The sequence below is a fragment of the Callorhinus ursinus genome, unplaced genomic scaffold (genome assembly GCF_003265705.2).
Source record: "Callorhinus ursinus isolate GAN/ISIS: 27379988/994484 unplaced genomic scaffold, GSC_fseal_2.0 scaffold3, whole genome shotgun sequence".
Classification (NCBI taxonomy): domain Eukaryota; kingdom Metazoa; phylum Chordata; class Mammalia; order Carnivora; family Otariidae; genus Callorhinus; species Callorhinus ursinus.
This window is the reverse complement of record NW_027397065.1, coordinates 56,976,572-56,994,135: the sequence shown is the minus strand read 5'-3', so window position 1 is coordinate 56,994,135 and position 17,564 is coordinate 56,976,572. Positions and strand designations below refer to the sequence as shown.

General features: G+C 37.7%; 1 protein-coding gene across 2 annotated transcripts in view; it reads right to left on the bottom strand.

Moving 5' to 3' along the window:
* Positions 1-1,595: 1,595 nt before the first annotated feature.
* The window catches only part of EMB (embigin), a 42,665-nt gene continuing 26,696 nt past the window's right edge, over positions 1,596-17,564 (bottom strand). Inside the window, exons 6-10 of one of the 2 annotated variants that reach the window (XM_025867306.2) lie at positions 9,702-9,829; positions 7,223-7,502; positions 6,415-6,448; positions 2,618-2,677; positions 1,596-2,005 (exon numbers count right to left, since the gene is read on the bottom strand). In XM_025867306.2, coding sequence (XP_025723091.1) covers positions 2,647-2,677; positions 6,415-6,448; positions 7,223-7,502; positions 9,702-9,829 — 473 coding nt within the window. In that variant the 3' untranslated portion in view covers positions 1,596-2,005; positions 2,618-2,646. The remainder of the gene's footprint in view (positions 2,006-2,617; positions 2,678-6,414; positions 6,449-7,222; positions 7,503-9,701; positions 9,830-17,564) is intronic. The other variant, XM_025867305.2, reaches the window with a different exon arrangement.

Below are 17,564 nucleotides of genomic sequence, written 5' to 3'. Positions count from 1 at the left end.
TTTAATTTTCTGAGTACTTTTTCTGCTTAAGGTTACTGAAATGAATTGCCTTTGCTAGGAAAAACAGCAAGCATTGACATTTAAAAATTCAGTTTACTATACAAATATTTCAGATTATTTTACCATGGGGCAGCAATTTCTCCTGCTTGAAAAATATCTAGCCTAAATAGTGTGGCAAAATGGACAGATACATACTGCATATGAACTACAAATTGTTTTTGGTTTTAAATATACCCAATCATAAATATACCACTTTGAACTGGACTTAGTCAAATAACAGGTTTGACTAATTTTTCACTGAATTCAAATTGTTTATATTAATGAAGTAAACCGATTGGTTGTCTGCCACCATATAGATAACCATCCAAGAGAATGTTATCAAATAATGAATTAAACCAAAACGATGCATGGCTTATGGCTCTGAGACTAAGAATAAAATGAAATCTGCCATTACTTAAGGGATATACTCTGGTTCAATAAAATGTGCAGGTATAGTGAACACACTTTACACAAAATAATGCTGCAACGAAAAAATGGGCAGCTTCCAAGTCACCACTTAAGTGTATTATTCCAATTAGTAATATTTTAACATTAGTTAAGATGCCATATAAATTATAATTTTCACTACCACAGTTTTATCATTTTCTCAGCCAGTACATAATGTACATTTCTATAAGGTATTTTCTCCCCAAGTCATTGAACTCCTCTTCTCCGAATATTAATCTTCTAGTCACCAAAAATTGTGGGTTCCTTGCCACCATCCCAAACTTCCCCTTTGACTTCTGATTTTTCTGACCTCTGCTAGATGGGACCCAGCAGCACTAAGGACACCTAGCAGGCTTCACATCATTGTCTTCAACCCAATCTAGTACACTGTAGTATGATTTTATAGTCCACTCAAAGCCACTGACAATGTTTCATGTCTATTCATATTTCATTTGGTTTGGTTACAGTGATTTTATAAAATATTTCAGTTATATATGCAATAGAAACTAAGCTAATTTTGAAGAAAAGTCTAAGGCATTTGCAACAGCATAGAAGAAGCCCTTTAGTACTTCTGGATTGATTTCAAACAACGGAATCATGACTATAAAGCACTAATAATGCATTTTTAGATATTTAGCCATCCATGGGTATCAAGACACCAGGTATCAAGTCAAAGATCCCAAGAAACCATGAACCACAGAAGCATCCCTGTAGCAGGGCTATATTATGACTATATGGACTTGTACCCAGGGCATCAACACTTTTTTGGGATTAAAAAATCCCAAACCCACAGCTTATAAAAAATTCTCTATATAAAGACTAAAAGTCACTTTCGCCTGGTGTGTATAAGCTATGGAAATGAGTAGAACAAAGGTTGGGAAACATGTTTTTGTGGTGATGGGAGATTTGGGGCAAGAATATGGTTATATTTCCTTGCCTTAAACCAGTATTTGTGGAGGAAAAGTATGTTTTTCTTGTGGAGATTATAAATCATTAGCAAAGGCAGAAAGTATTCATTTCCTAGGGAAGATGTTTTTATCCAATATGACATTACATGAAAATTATTACAAATATTTCTAAATATAGTAAGCATGACTGGAAAAAAAAACTTTTTAAGGCAAATGGCAAAAGTTTTCTCTTTAATGAATTCTTTGGTTATAAACAGGTTTTGAATGACATTAGTTCTGTGTAGTATTAACTGGTTTTGCTGGTATCTCTTCTGTGCATCCCTTGATGACCAAGATGAAATTAATTATCCTGGGTGATAGCTCATAGAACATATTTAATATAATTTACCTTGCTTTAATGTAAAATAATTACAGAAGGGAAATGTATCTTTAGATCTGATATAGTGTATATTATTATAAAGCTACTGCTGAGGATATTGCATAAACTTTTCATCCTTTTAAAAATAAAAACTGAGATATTCTTAACAGGAAACAAACAAAGCTGAAGTACAAACTGTACATCTTCCCATGACTCTTGACATGATGTTTCGCATTCACTGGCTCACAGATTCCTGAGTTAAATAAAGCATAATGAAACATAATTAGTATGTCCTGATTATTCTATAACTTATAATCACTTTAGCAAAGCAGAAAGTGCTAGAAAGGAGTGATCCAAACCACTGCCAAAACTAACAGTATCTATTTTCTAAATACTCAGGGAAAAAATGTTGATCAACTATGAAAATTTTGATTCTAATCAGTAAAGAAAATAAGCTACTATGTATTTGTTCATAATGCCAAATATATGAGTATAGGAGAATAAAAAAAGGAGAATCCAGAAAACCTAAGAGAGGAAAAAAAAACAAGACTACATGAAAAGTAGTAAAAGGAACTAGCCCATGATGACAAATATATATACATATTTTATATATATATATGTATATATATATATGTAGGGCAAAGGATTTATTTTTAGATTGGTTGCTACATGTTCTCTGATAGAAAAAAGATGTCATTTATTTTTATATAACTATACATTTTCTCCTATAATATTCTAAACAACTATATTCAAACACATAGTGAATGATAAGGTCTCCTATGAAACTAAAAAGTGTAGCCGGAATAATAGTCTATGTACAGTGAATTTTACCTTTCATTTGGAATATCATTTAGAAGTAACTTACACTTTTTCTGTGCCTGGGGGCATTATTTTCTACGCCGTTGCTATCATCTGATTTCCTGTCCAGAAAACAAAAAGAAAATCACTAGATATTTACATTGCATTAAATCAAGTCAGTACATCATCTATATAGTGGCCATCAGGTTAAAATGTAAAAGGTCAACAGAGACGATTCATTTTTCCTAAAAATGTTTTACTCATAATGCTGATTTTGTTTTTCTACCGTTGCTTAGAGAACCGTGGCCACAGATGACAGTGACCAGTCCTGTTTATTTTATGCAGAGGGAGAACTGCTTCTCCCCCAGCACGAGTGAGGACCTGGGTATATGGCCATAACTTGTAAGCAGTCTTGAGGCCCTGCAAGATAACAGCCAATCAGAAGGTCAGCCAACATGTGAGATACAGGTGCTATAATTCAACATATTTATCACAATGAATTAGAGGCTAAACATGGTTGTCTACCCAATGTGCATCAGGGCAAGGTGACAAATGTGGCCTTCAGATTCTTTTTTTTTTTTTAACATTGGTTTTATTTTATTTATTTATTTTTAAAGATTTTATTTATTTGACAGAGAGAGATAGTGAGAGCAGGAACACAAGCAGGGGGAGTGGGAGAGGGAGAAGCAGGCTTCCCGCGGAGCGGGGAGCCCCACGCGGGACTCGATCCCAGGACCCTGGGATCATGACCTGAGCTGAAGGCAGAAGCTTAATGACTGAGCCACCCAGGCACCCTGGCCTTCAGATTCTTAAGACAAGAATGACCAAACTAGGTAACAAGAGTGCATAATGAATACCCTTCTAGTGTTACAGGCAGGCCTGAGCTCATTAAGCTATCACCACCAGATAATAAATTCAACCACGTAATCCAAATTTGGGGGAGGGGCTGTCAGGCGAGATTATATGGGTTAAGTATATGAGTGGATCAGATAAATGAATGAGCTCCTCATTGAAATATTTGAAGTGACTAGCTTGTTTTGATGTTACACATTTAGTACGGTTTTAAGATTTATTTTCATCAAGGAACTCTATGGACTCTTCCTGGCATCTAAACATATAAGCATTATATATAAATATGTATATATGTGTGTGTGTATATATAGAGAGAAAGTTTTCTTGACAGAATATATATATATGTGTGTGTATATATATATTCTGTCAAGTAAAGTTTATCTCCTAACTAAAAATTCTAGATTCCCATGTTGGGCATAGGGATTACTTAAAAAAAAAAGTGCATTGCTAACTAAAAATTCTAAAAGAACATTGGTAAAAGGTGGCTGCAAATGAGTTCAAGTGCCCTTGATACTTGTATTAAATCTAAAGATATTGAAATAAGAAATAAACTAAAAAAATAAACACTGCCAGAGCTCTCTGTGGAACAGTACAGGGTAGAGAATATTATGTACACTATCCCAATTACCAATAAAAGAAAGTAAATCATTTATACTATAGATTTGAATCAGTTTGACGTTACTCCTAAGATATTCTAGAAAAAAGTATTTTAAAAAGATTTTAAAATTAGGGTAAGCTACATAAATGAAAATTAAGAATTGGTAAGTCTACTCCATACCGTCCTGGTACCACCCCTTCAGCGAGTGTCTTAAATGAACCAGAATCCACTGAGACAGGAGCAGCCCCCAAATGTGACTGCAAGGGAGTGAATGACCAGAAACACTGGGGAAGCTGAGCTGGGACAACAGCATTTGGGCAAGGCTGTAACTGTTTTGAATATCTGAATGACCGTCTTGTTTTCTGTATGACCCCAAGTATAAGAATGGGACACAGTACCTGGGAACCAGAAAGATAGAACATTCAATGCACTCTAAACAAGAGTTCCAAGTTCACCAGAAAGAGGTGCAGTTTCCTTCCAACTATAAGAGTTGATGCCAAGTTGGTGCCAACAACACTGTTTTGTTTTGTTTTTCCTATCTGAGGTTATGGAACTCCTGATATGATTATTTCGTGCCCTTACTTTAGAAGCTCATATCATGTTGATTTACCTGCCCTTTGTGTACTGAGTAAAAATAACTATTTGAATAATGTCTACAAATATCTAAATGACAGCTCTCCCACTCTTTAACCATGGCTAGAGACCTCACCTCCGAACTTGTGCTGGCCAATGAAGATAAACCTCAGGTGCCATTCTGTGTGGTTATATGTGCTCAGGCCTTCCATTTCCAACATTTCTTTCAGCTGCTTTAATCTCATCTCGTTTTCCCGGTCCAGCCCTTGGCTGTGTTACTCAGACTTTAATCCCAGTCTCAGGCACCTCCATCATTGGACTCCATGCTCAGTCCTCTGGCTGAGAGGAACTAGTCACTCCTGTCTTGACCAAACTAAATTATATCCCTGATACTTTTCTTCTCAGCCCTCCTCATGCTCCACTCTGAACAAAGGGGCTGTAAGAGAACCTGGGGCACAATATGTATTCTTTCAAAAACAGTGACTAATAAAACTCTAGCCCAGTGATTTTCCATATAAGAGAGACTTAGAATCAGTGATAGACAGGGCACCTGGGTGGCTCAGTTGGTTAAGCAACTGCCTTCGGCTCAGGTCATGATCCTGGAGTCCCGGGATCGAGTCCCACATCGGGCCCCCTGCTTAGCAGGGAGTCTGCTCCTCCCTCTGACCTTCCCCCCTCTTGTGCTCTCTCTCTTTCATTCTCTCACAAATAAATAAATAAAATCTTAAAAAAAAAAAAGAATCAGTGATAGACATTTTAAAGAAATACAGATGCCCAGGCACTACTCCCAGAGGTTCTGATCCAGGAGATCCAGTAAAGTCTGAGCAACTATATTTTTAAGGAACATCCTAAGTGACCAAAAATATAGCCAGGGTTAAGAAATTCTGGCTTACACAAATAATAACTTCCTCATAGTTATTGAACACCCCTGTGCATCAAAGCCTATGCTAAGCATTTTTACATACAGAGTATCATTTAATCCAAAAGCCTTATAAGGCAAATACTATAATTAAAGCCATTTTGTTGAGGACAGAATTGAAGCACAGAGAGGTAAAAAGTCAATGGTAGAGGGGGGATACTAATGTAGGCAGGCAAACTCCACATGCCTCTCCAATCAACATGGATGTGTACAGAAAATAACACACATATAATATACTCTTGTGTTTTTGTCCAAACAGCAAACTTTTTTTTTATTTAAATTCAATTAACCAACATATAGTACATCATTAGTTTCAGATGTAGACTTCAGTAACTCATCAGTTGCATATAACACCAAGTACTCATCACATCACATGTCCTCCTTAATGCCCATCACCCAGTTACCCCATCCCTCCACCCACCTCCCCTCCAGCAACCCTCAGTTTGTTTCCTATAGTTAAGAGTCTCTCATGGTTTGTCTCCCTCTGATTTCTTCCGATTCAGTTTTCCCTCCCTTCCCCTATGATCCTCTGCACTATTCCTTATATTCCACATGAGTGAAGCCATATGATAATTGTCTTTCTCTGATTGACTTATTTCACTCAGCATAATATCCTCCAGTTCCATCCACGGCGATGTAAATGGTAAGATGTTATCCTTTCTGGTGGCTGAGTAATATTCCATTGAATATATATATATATATACCACATCTTCTTTATCCATTCCTCTGTCAATGGACATCTGGGCTCTTTCCATAGTTTGGCTATTGTGGACATTGCTGCTATAAACACTGGGGTGCAGGTGCCCCTTCGGATCACTACCTCTGTGTCTTTGGGGTAAATACCTACTCTAACTGCAAAATTTTATTCAATTTCATATTTATCTCTATTTTACTCAAGTGAAAATTAATCTGTAATACTTACAACTGCTCAACTTGTTCAAATTCTTTCCCATCATCTGTATAACAAAAGAGGAATTTATTAAGATTGGTTTATCATTCTTATGGAGCATGTATGTTGAATTCAACTTTCCCCATGTTAAGAATGCATTCTGTGGTTTTCCCTCTTTGGAACGAGAGAGAGACATACGACATGAAACACCTGCACCTCCATCACGTTCTCCTCTTTCCCTGCTCTCCAGACCTTACCTGCAATTTTCATCAAGCATAGTCTAGTGCCTGGGATTTTCAAAATCAGACTGACTGATCTGTAATTCTTTAAATTACTAAAAATTTAGTACAAAATCAGAAAAGAATACAGAATGTAAGATAAATTTTTGGGGGGGACCATGGGTTTCTCAACCTGCAATCTATCAAGCACATGCCACAAAAATGGAGAACTGACCAATGTCTCTTTTATGAGAACTCCAGAATGTCTGATAAAATATTTTTTAAGTGAGTTATCTAAGTGAAAGACTGTTTGTCTTTGAGCTCTTTTATGTTAAGCTATCACAGAATCTTCTATTATTCTAGTACCAAAGCACATATCACCTATTTGGTGTTGAGGTACCAGTAACACCAAAGCAAAAGGAGAAAAAGTGTATTTTCATACTAAAATTTTTTAGGAAGTTGAAACAGAAAGACCAACAATAAAAGCTCACATCACTGTCACCATTAATGTTAAATAAACACCCCTCCAAATAACAAAAGTTAGATATTTCCCCAAAACTCTAAAGCCATTATAATGTATTAAGTCATAACATAAGAACATTATCTAAAAAAAGAAACCTTACCTGTGTGCATCTTTTTCTTTTGGGTGTACATTTCACAAAACAGAATAATAGCCACTAAAATAATAACTTCAACAGCTATTCCAAGAAATGGTTTGAGGGGCACCAAATAACTCAGCACAACAAGTTCAACACGTTCTTGGCTCTCGCCTAATTGGAACACTGCATGGCACCAGTACGATCCCTTATCATCTTCTGAAAGTTGCGTTATCTTGAGCCTTGTTTCATTAGCGTTTGTTCCATTGATCGCATACTTATCATTCACGTGAACATCAACAGGAACCTAATATAAGGAGACATCAAAACCCATTCCTATTGCATAAAAGACACATGTCCTAAATGACTGAGTTTTGAGCAAAAGCTATAAGGCATATTAAAATTTTTTTTTAAGGCATATTAAAATTTATGAGAAGTTTACATAACAGAGTCCGAGAGCTTCATCTCCCAATGGTAGCAAAGGGAAGGGATATTTTAAGTGCTAAACACTCCGTGTTTGAAACTATAGTGTAGGTCATCATGGGTAAATATTAGAATTAAAGATACAGAAAAATTCCAGCCATCTGGGTTTCTCGATCTAATCCCCAACTAGCTGTTCAAAGTACTTCCTCCTTCACAAGAGCAGGCACACATCAAATCAACTCATGAATTAATGAAGCTATTAGATGTGATCATTCCTACAAAGGAAGATCACTGGCTCCTGACACTGGGAGTTCCTGAGACTGGAAATGAGGATGAAATCTCCAGGCCTTTGAAGCTGATGTAGCGGGAATGGTAGAAATCCCGTGAGCCCGGTATATGTGGTTGTCTGCACACCGGTCTTCGCATATCTGAATTTCTTTCTTTCTCAGCAAGCTGGCTTCTGAGAGTCCCTGGATTTCCCCAGCCTCTCAAGAGCCATACTAAGCTATTTTGGAGCTGATTTATTTAATCCGTTTAAATTAAAACTTATTCTCAGGCCATCTGATGCCTTCACTATGCTATCACTCAACTGCACTGCTCAATAAATGCTAATCTGCATGCAAATATTCTTGGAGGTTATCTGATCAAGAACTGTGAGTTTATTATTTGTTCCCCCTCACCCCCATTAAAGCGACCTGGCTCCCTGTGCATAGCACTGCCTGTGATGCTCGTTCAAATGTACCCTCTCTAACTTGGAGCTGATACATGTAAGCAATGCATGTTTAATGGGCACCCCAGGTGATGCGGAGGCAAGTGGTCGGTCTACATTTTGAAAAAACACTTGACTTAAAGTTGTGACCTGTACCCACTTCCCTCACATCCTAATATGACCCGTGCGTAGGGTCAAATTGAGAGAAAATTACTACAGCAAATGGAGAGAAGCACAGACTATATTCTAAGAGTTTAATGCAATTAGATTTCGGTTATTTTTTGCCCAGTATCACATATAAACAAATAAATTAGGCTATGTATGTCAAGTACTACAACAGATATTTATCTTTATAAATTTACATACATTTTTTTAATATTTACCTACTCAAAATGATTGCCTTTCCTAATCATCAATAAGAAAAGCAGCAGAAATAGTAATGATTTAAGTCTACCCCTAAGTGATTTGGAGCTTTCTTTAAAAAGTCAAACCAATGTTATCACAGAATCAGTCACTCTCCCTTTTAAGTCCTTTCCTCTGGTTCCCTTCAACAGTCTATGGCAGTATCAGTTTTGTCTAAAAAGGAACCTAGTATTTCATTGTAAGATCTACACTGTCCCATACTGTCCATCCCTTCTAGAATTATAGCTTGCCTTTGCAGGACTTTAATTTCAATGCTCATTAATACCAGAGCAATAGACAGGTGTCCCCTGAAGGACAATGTCCTAAATTTCCCTGCTATTAGAGGTTATTTGGGAGGAAGAGAGTGAGAAATGATTTTCTGAATATTCATGTTTTTCTTATTATCAGCTCTTTGAATAGCCATTAATTCTTTAATAGGAATGTAAAGTATTTGGCTTCTCTTTGGATTCTGGAAGGCCAAAAGAGGCCAGTGACACTGAAAGAACCCAAGACCCAACTTTAAGTTACCAAATTTTCATTCTTTTCTCAAATGGCACCACTGTATTGCATTCTTTCACAAATGTTTCCAGAGACTGAAGCTGGAAAAGAAAACTACCTTTTTTTTCTAGATACTTTCATGGAATGATAAGAAAAAAGAATCTTTTTGTTAGGGTTATTTCTAAACTCATCAACTAAAAATGAATGACAACTTCCTTTCAAAAAATTTAAATAAGTTGCTAAATCTAAAAAACAAAGTAGCAGTTAAAACAATAAGAGTCTCTTCAGATGTACAATGCAATATGCTAAAAACATGAAATGACAACTCCACGGTTCTTTCTTTATGAAGACACATTAAATAATAAGATAACAGAAGTACAAATAATCCTAGGAATTCTGAGTCTGTTAATATTATTATTTATGAAATAAAAGTTTTCATTTTGTTTTCTTCGAATCACAGAAATAGGATCTTACCTGTATACTCCCGTTACTGCTGTACCAGGTCCAATTTAAAGGAGAACAGTGTTGACATTTACATATCAAGACAGTTGAATCCCCCACATAAGTGATCAATGGTTTGTGTTTTCCTTGAACTTCAGGGACTAAGAAAAATTTAGAGAAATATATGTTACTGAGGGAATTTGAATAGGGAAATGTATGCAAGTTGAAGACAAATTCTGCTTTCATTTTCTCATCAGTATGATTTTCTTTACATAATTTTAGTTTCATATAACATGAAACCATTTTTTTAATTGGAGTATAGTTGATACATGGTATTATATTAGTTTCAGGTGTACAACATAGTGATCAGACAAATCTACATGTTATGCTATGCTCACCACATGTGTGGCTACCATCTATCACCAAGAAACACTATTATAATAGCACAGACTATATTCCCCATGTTGTACCTTTCATTCCCTGGACTTATCCACTCCATAACTGGAATCCTATACCTCCCACTCCCCTTTACCCATTTTGTCATTTCCCCCACCACACCACACCCCTCTGGCAACTACCAGTTTGTTGTCTTTATGACTCTTTTCCTTTTTTTTTTTTTTAAGATTTTTTATTTATTTATTTAATTGACAGAGAGAGGGAGAGACAGTGAGAGAGGGAACACAAGCAGGGGGAGTGGGAGAGGGAGAAGCAGGCTCCCCGCCGAGCAGGGAGCCCGATGCGGGGCTCGATCCCAGGACCCTGGGATCACGACCGGAGCAGAAGGCAGTCGCTTAACCAACTGAGCCACCCAGGCGCCCCTTTATGACTCTTTTTCTGCTGTTTTTGTTTATTTGTTTTGGATGATAAATTTCCTAAGAAAGTTTGAGGCAGGTGCCATTAGTAACAGAATAAAAATGACCACTGAATTTAGAAAAATTAAGTTTTAAGGATATGAGTAACTTGATAAAGAAAATTAAAACATAAAAACATAAGCAAAGCAATAAAAAGACAGCCAATAGCTCCACGGTGGAATCAGTTTCTTTTCATTGACCTCAAAGGATATATTATTGAATGTGCACTTAGACTGGAAGTGTAGACTGACCAACAAAGGTTACTTTTACTTTTTTTCTTTTACTCATTTTAGCAGATTTTTGGTTTTATGTTTTGTTTTTCCTTTATTTGGCAACAGAGAGAAAGCATAAAATTATATCTAAATTTTTAATGCTATATTGACAAATTTTATAAATATTGCTTCATATTCACTTGTTACCCTACTTTTATATTTTGTTTTGGGGAGGGCCATGGTAGAAATAGAAAGATCAGTTTTAAGTACTAAAGTTAGCTTTCTAGATTAAATACATTCTCTAAGTGCTCTTGGCTTTGTACTACCCAAAGATAATTGGGCATTTGTTGGATGAATGATAAAGATGAGGAAGGGAGAAGTAATTGGTAATGACTAGAAAAGAAATTCTGACTGGTATAACTACCAAAGAAGTGGTAAAAATAGGGTTGGAGAATAGGATTTCTTTATGGGTTCTGTCCTCAGATGATTAAGATTACAATGATGGGTGTGGGAATTCTTCTTTTTTTCCTTATTGTTTAAAATATGCCTAAAGAGGGGCCTTAGTCTGTTAAGTGTCTGCCTTCAGGTCAGGTCATGATCCCAGGGTCCTGGGATCGAGCCCCACAGCTCCCTGCTCAGCGGGGAACCTGCTTCTCCCTCTCCCTCTGCCCCTCCTCACCCCCCACTTGTGCACATGCTCGCTCTCTCTCTAATAAATAAATAGAATATTTTAAAAATAAATAAATAAGGTGTGCCTAAATACAATTGCACATATCACCCTCTCCTTCATCAAGGCTGCTGACCAGCTGAGTGTTGAATGAAGCAGTGCTAATAAGAGATGCAAGTAAGTGGAAGGTATGTCACCCATGATAGCATAAATGCTTCAAGTAATTCATATGAAAGAAAATAGAGCAATCTATAAATCAGTTGTCTCACACTTTTCATAACTAAGGAAACATGTTTTGATGAAACTGAATGGTCTACAATTTTACATTAACCACAGCTGTGAACTGCCTATCAGAATTTGTACTCACCCACTAATACTTTACGAAAACCTAGTCAGGTACCACTAGGGCACTCCTGAGAGAGGAGACAGGGAGTATGAGTGATTACCTGGATTTAAGACATCCCAGCCAGAAGATATTCTGAGCCCTCCTTTTGACTGAGGCCACTAGTGTCCCAAACTCCCAATCGGGTCACCATCAGGATGAGGGATATTTAGTTAATATGTGGTTAATATGTGTCCATTCCAAAGGTCAGGTCTTTTAAGTGTTTGAAGGAAGTCAGCACAAAGTGACAATGATGTGACAAAGAATTGGTTTGGGTCCAGGAAATACATACACTCAAATTACAGTTTCAGTGTTACTAACATTGAGTACTTCGGTAGGTCATAACCCATCCTACTGTGTTGCTGTAAAGGATTAAGTATGAGATCATACTAAATAAAGTGTTGGGTGCAAAGTAAACACCACAAAATTTTGATTATGTACTGGTATCGCTTTTCTTAACTGACCTCCCTCACAATTTGTAATGCCCATGGCCTTATTACATAGTGGTCATGAGTCAGCTTACTAGGATAGATCATCATCATGTGCAAGAATGATTTCCAGGTCAGCCAGTCATGTGGAAGAGAGGAGAAATAAGACTTAGAATAAAAAAAGAGAACTGGAAATTCATCTGAATACATCTCAGAACTGTAGGAACACGTAAAAACATAGGAAAGGCTCCAAACTGAATGCCTTATAGACTACCCAGCCCAGGTGAGAAAGGAGATTAAAAGAGTGAAATGATGAAAAACTCAAGGGTATGAAGCGCAGGAGACAAGGCCCAAAAGAATGAAGAAACAGGAGCTTTGAGATCCTTTAATAACATCTATTTTAATCAACTTAGTGAGGCTGTAAAACAAATTCTGCTTGAAACACGCATTCAAGTACTTGGCGAAAGCAGTTGAATAAGATTTTTGTGTAAGGATTACAATTTCAGGATAAATTAAAACAATTTAAATCAGGGCACCTCAATCCTGCTCCTTACCATAACAAGAAATTAAATTAGTTAAAAGTTAAAAAGAAACTCTTGTTTCCAGACCTATGTAGTATACAGAGCAGAAAAAACACATGGAATAATAACTTTACATATTACATAGAATCTAAGAATAAAAAGAAAAGGGCCCGTTCACCACATACTGGTTTTAACAAGAAAAAGCAGAATAAAGCAACTGGTACTTTGACATAACTTGTGAGAGAAATTTTTAAATAAGGGAATAATTGCTATCCACATGCATTTTTTCAATAAAAGTAAAGATTGTGTCTCTCATGTAAGTTCATGTAAGTGTTCTCCCTATTAAGTCAAACTACTTTTGTTTTGTTCAGTTTCCTCAGTCTGTGGCTACCTCACTCTGGGCTCATCTGGGGACCCAGACAGCAGTCTGCTGCAGGAAAATAACCAATAGAGGAAAATTGAAAGCAACGCTAGGAGCCAAGAGAATAGGCTGACCAACTGTCCTGATATTAACATAACTATATTTTAAGTTCTTGAGAAACAAGACAATAAATTTCAGCATCAAAATGTTACAGGCCTAAATTACGCTGAACCACAGAATATTTCATTCTGTTTTTTTTTTTTTAAGATTTTGTTTTTCATTATTTATTTGACAGAGAGAGAGAGAGCTCAAGCAGGGGGAGCGGCAGGCAGGGGGAGAAGCAGGCTCCCCACTGAGCAGGGAGCCCAATGCGGGGCTCGATCCCAGGAACCTAGATCATGACCTGAGCCGAAGGCAGCCGCGTAACCAACTGAGGCTCCCAGTAACCACCCCCCCATTCTGGTTTTTTTTTTCTCACGGTAGATCCAGTTTCCTCACTAGACACTGGAGGTGGTGTCAATAAAAGGCTGAGCAGTGGCCTATGGACTGAAGTCCCCAGTGACCTCACTAGAAATTCCCTCCTCTCATTCAGCCCTCCAGTTTTCCAGTCCTAGAAAGGAGGATTATCATGGATTAGTCATGGTCCAGGGCACTGATTGGGCCCTGTTTTCTAGGGATAGAAATCTAGAGGTATAAATAACTCAGCCTCATGCTCAGCATATTTTTCCTGGCTGAGGAGGGTGTTATCCTCCTGCCCAGAGGAGTAAAGACCTAACTGACCTTGGGCTGTGAAGGAATATAAGGCTCTGCTTTGGCTTAAGGTTAGTACGACCTCATTGAGGAAAAAGAAGCCTTCCATGTGGCAAAGCCTTCCAAGAACTTCAGCAAGGTTTGTGGCCAAGGCTGGCCAATAACAAAATGTTACTTTGCCTTAGTGTCCCTTTTTTGGTGTGTATTTCCTTACTTGAGATTTTGCTAGGAAAAAGCATGACTGGACCAAGTGAAAAGGAAGTTATCTGAGGGCCTCCTGACAAAACACGATCAATCTCTCAGTTCAAGACCACGACCTAGTCATACTTCATTCCAATATGCCGAACACCTGGTGTGGCTTTATTATTAAATGAAGTATGAGAACACAGAAGCTCCTGGAAAGGTCAACCCTACTTTAGGGTAGGCCTCAACTAAAGACCTGCAGATAAGCACAGATTCAAGCTTGGCTAAAATAAGGATTCTTTTCTGAAGCCACAAAGTTCCTTCCAAACCTCAGATAAGCAAAACCACACTTCTCAAACTCCATGTGAAAAGGTGGACATTAACCACTGCTCTGCTACATTTTATATGGCTGATAACAGCAGTGTGGATCTAAATTACAAAAGGCACCATGGTCAGGAAACACCAGTTTGTTAGAACTTCTCCAGAGGTCCCAGTTGGTTCTGGGCTGCTACTTATGTTTGGAAATATTTATGCAAAGAAGCACAGCGATACGGTGTTCTAATATGTTCTGTTGACCTTTTGAAACTTTGGATAAGGCAGGACTGGTGAGAGTCTTGGATTGGAAGAATCCAAGTTTGAAGATGCTGAAATTGCTGATTCAAACTAGTGTCTAAGAAGATGGGGCCCAGGATCTACCTGGTGACAGTCAAAGCCCTATGGAGTTGTAAAGTTAGAGATCTATATCGTGAACTAGGAAGAAAATCAGCCTGGGTCATTTTCGGCCCAAGGACATTTAGGTATTACCAAATTAGGGAAAAGATTCTTCCACATAGTCAAAGACAGCTAACTAGACTTCAGCACTGGGGTTTGAAGCTGAAGTTCCAACTGATTCTTCCATAGTACTATTCCATATTTTGACTCCCTGGATACTTACTAGTGAAGACAGATGGCTAGGCCAAGGGAGGCTTCACAGCACTTGGCACCATCAAAATCTCACCAAGAATTCTCAGAAGTTCTTTGTGCCATTACTTACCCTTCACCAACTAAATTTCTGCATCTTTTCTATTAAGAAATTTTAATTTTTTCTTTTTTTTAAGATTTTATTTATTCAGGGCGCCTGGGTGGCTCAGTTGGTTAAGCGACTGCCTTCGGCTCAGGTCATGATCCTGGAGTCCCGGGATCGAGTCCCACATCGGGCTCCCTGCTCAGCAGGGAGTCTGCTTCTCCCTCTGACCTTTCCCCCCTCTCATGAACTCTCTCTCTCATTCTTTCTCTCAAATAAGTAAATAAAAATCTTTAAAAAAAAATAAAAGATTTTATTTATTCATCTGACACAGAGAGAGAGAGCACAGGTAGGGGGAGTGCGAGAGGGAGAAGCAGGCTCCCCGCTGAGCAGCGTGCCAGATGCGGAATTTGATCCCAGGATCTGGGATCATGACCTGAGCTGAAGGCAGACGCTTAACCGACTGAGCCACCCAGGTGCCCCTCTAACGAGAGATTTTAACACTGATGAATATTATAGAAGTTTTCAGCAACTACATCAGAATAGTTGGCCTGCTACTGAGAAACACAGTAGCCCACCTCTCATCTTTCTTGAATGAAAAGTAATCACGACATGTTAGCACTTGCAAGCTTCCAGTGTGACTTTTGCTCTCTCTCCTGTACCAGCATCAACAGCCAAACACAAAGTGAGCAGGTTTTTTGGCATTGTACTAATCAGTGATTTGAGGCCCTTTTGTAATCTTGTAGTAATAAATCAACCAGCTCCCATAAAGGCAGAAGCAGGGGCTTTGCTGATGAATTGTTCTAAGGACTCAGGCTCATGCACTAGTTGACTCATTTGGTCAATGACAGAATGGGGTTTTTTTGGCTGAATTTAAAATAGAGGATAAAAAAGGCTTTTCAACCACACTCAACTGTAGGATTGCTAAGTAAAAATAAGCCTTCTTCTTAGGAAAACCCATAAGCAAGTCATGTGGAGACATAATATAATAGGATATTTATAAAAATAGATGCCATCCTATAAGCCTTACAGATCTAATTAAATAATAACTATAAAAGAATTGTTCTGCAGATGCCTTTAAATTGTAATCAAATGAAATTATTTCTCCAAGCAATATTCAATTTAGATGAGTTACAGGAAAATATTATTTTACCAAAGATCTGGAAAGGGCCAACTTATTAATTTTATAAATATCTTCGAGACAGTATATACTTAAAAGTTATATTACTGTTAAGTGGGCATTAAAAACTAATAAACTGAACTAAACTACTTTAAGAAAACTACAAAAAGAAAAACAGTAAATATTCAGTGGCTCTTTGCATTTCTCAAGCATTTGATTTCAAACCTAAGCCTTGTGTTGGTGCTCCTGACACCAGCCAGATGATTCAGCCTGGTCATCTCAAAATAGATATGGAATCAAGAGGCTTTCTCCAAGACCACGTGGCATTAAATGTATTGGTATATTGAAAAATAAAATGCTTCTGTTAATCTTTCACATTAGAGGCAGGACAGATCATTGCCAAATAATAATTTAAGTAATTTATTATAAGACAGCTAATAGGAAAAAGCATAATATAGTCAATATTTAAAGTTTGAACAGGGGTAACTAGTACATATTTCTAGAAAACAGTCCTAGCTAGATGGGGAAAAAAGCAATTTTTATTTTTTTTAACTCTTTTTTTTTTTAAGATTTTATTTATTTATTCATGACAGACAGAGAGAGAGAAGCAGAGGGAGAAGCAGGCTCCCTGCTGAGCAGGGAGCCCGATGCAGGACTCGATCCCAGGACCCCGGGACCATGACCTGAGCCGAAGGCAGACGCTTAACCATCTGAGCCACCCAGGCGCCCGAAAAAAGCAATTTTTAAAACTGAATCTCCTGGAATCACTTTAAGCCTCAAGATCTGATGAGTATTCCCTCAAAATCTATAGGCCTTCTTTACATATTTAAAGGAAATTCAATAAAATGTTTACTAGAGGACTGTGTGTGTGTGTGTGCATGTGTTTAATATCCTCTTAGCTCATTAGGAAGGAAAGAAAGAAGGGAGGAGGAAGATGGGGAAGGAGGGAAGGAAGGGAATAAGGGAAGGAAATGCACGGCGCATCTATCCTGCACTAAATTAAATTAAGCAAACAGAGGAAAGGAGGTTAAGAGAGAATGTACATGATCAACATAATCAAAGGATGGGAATAGTTTCTGCCTTTGCAGACACCAAATTGCATAAACACAAGGGTTTATTATATTTACCAAGTGAGAACATTTACAAAACCACATGAAGGAAATGAGTCTGTGAGAACAGGGGGAATACAGGGAGGGGTGGAGGGACAGAGGAGCGAACCACCTTAAATCATGATAATGTTGGAGAGGCCATTCTGCTATTGATGGGGCCTTGGAGACAGCATCCGTATTTTGTCAGGGCAGCTAGCCAGACCTCACAATTTTCAGGAAAAGTGGAGAACAATTTCTCATGTACCTTGGGAAATTAATGTGAGGCAAAACCCAGAACAGTTAATATGGCAACAGACCACATTTCCCAGA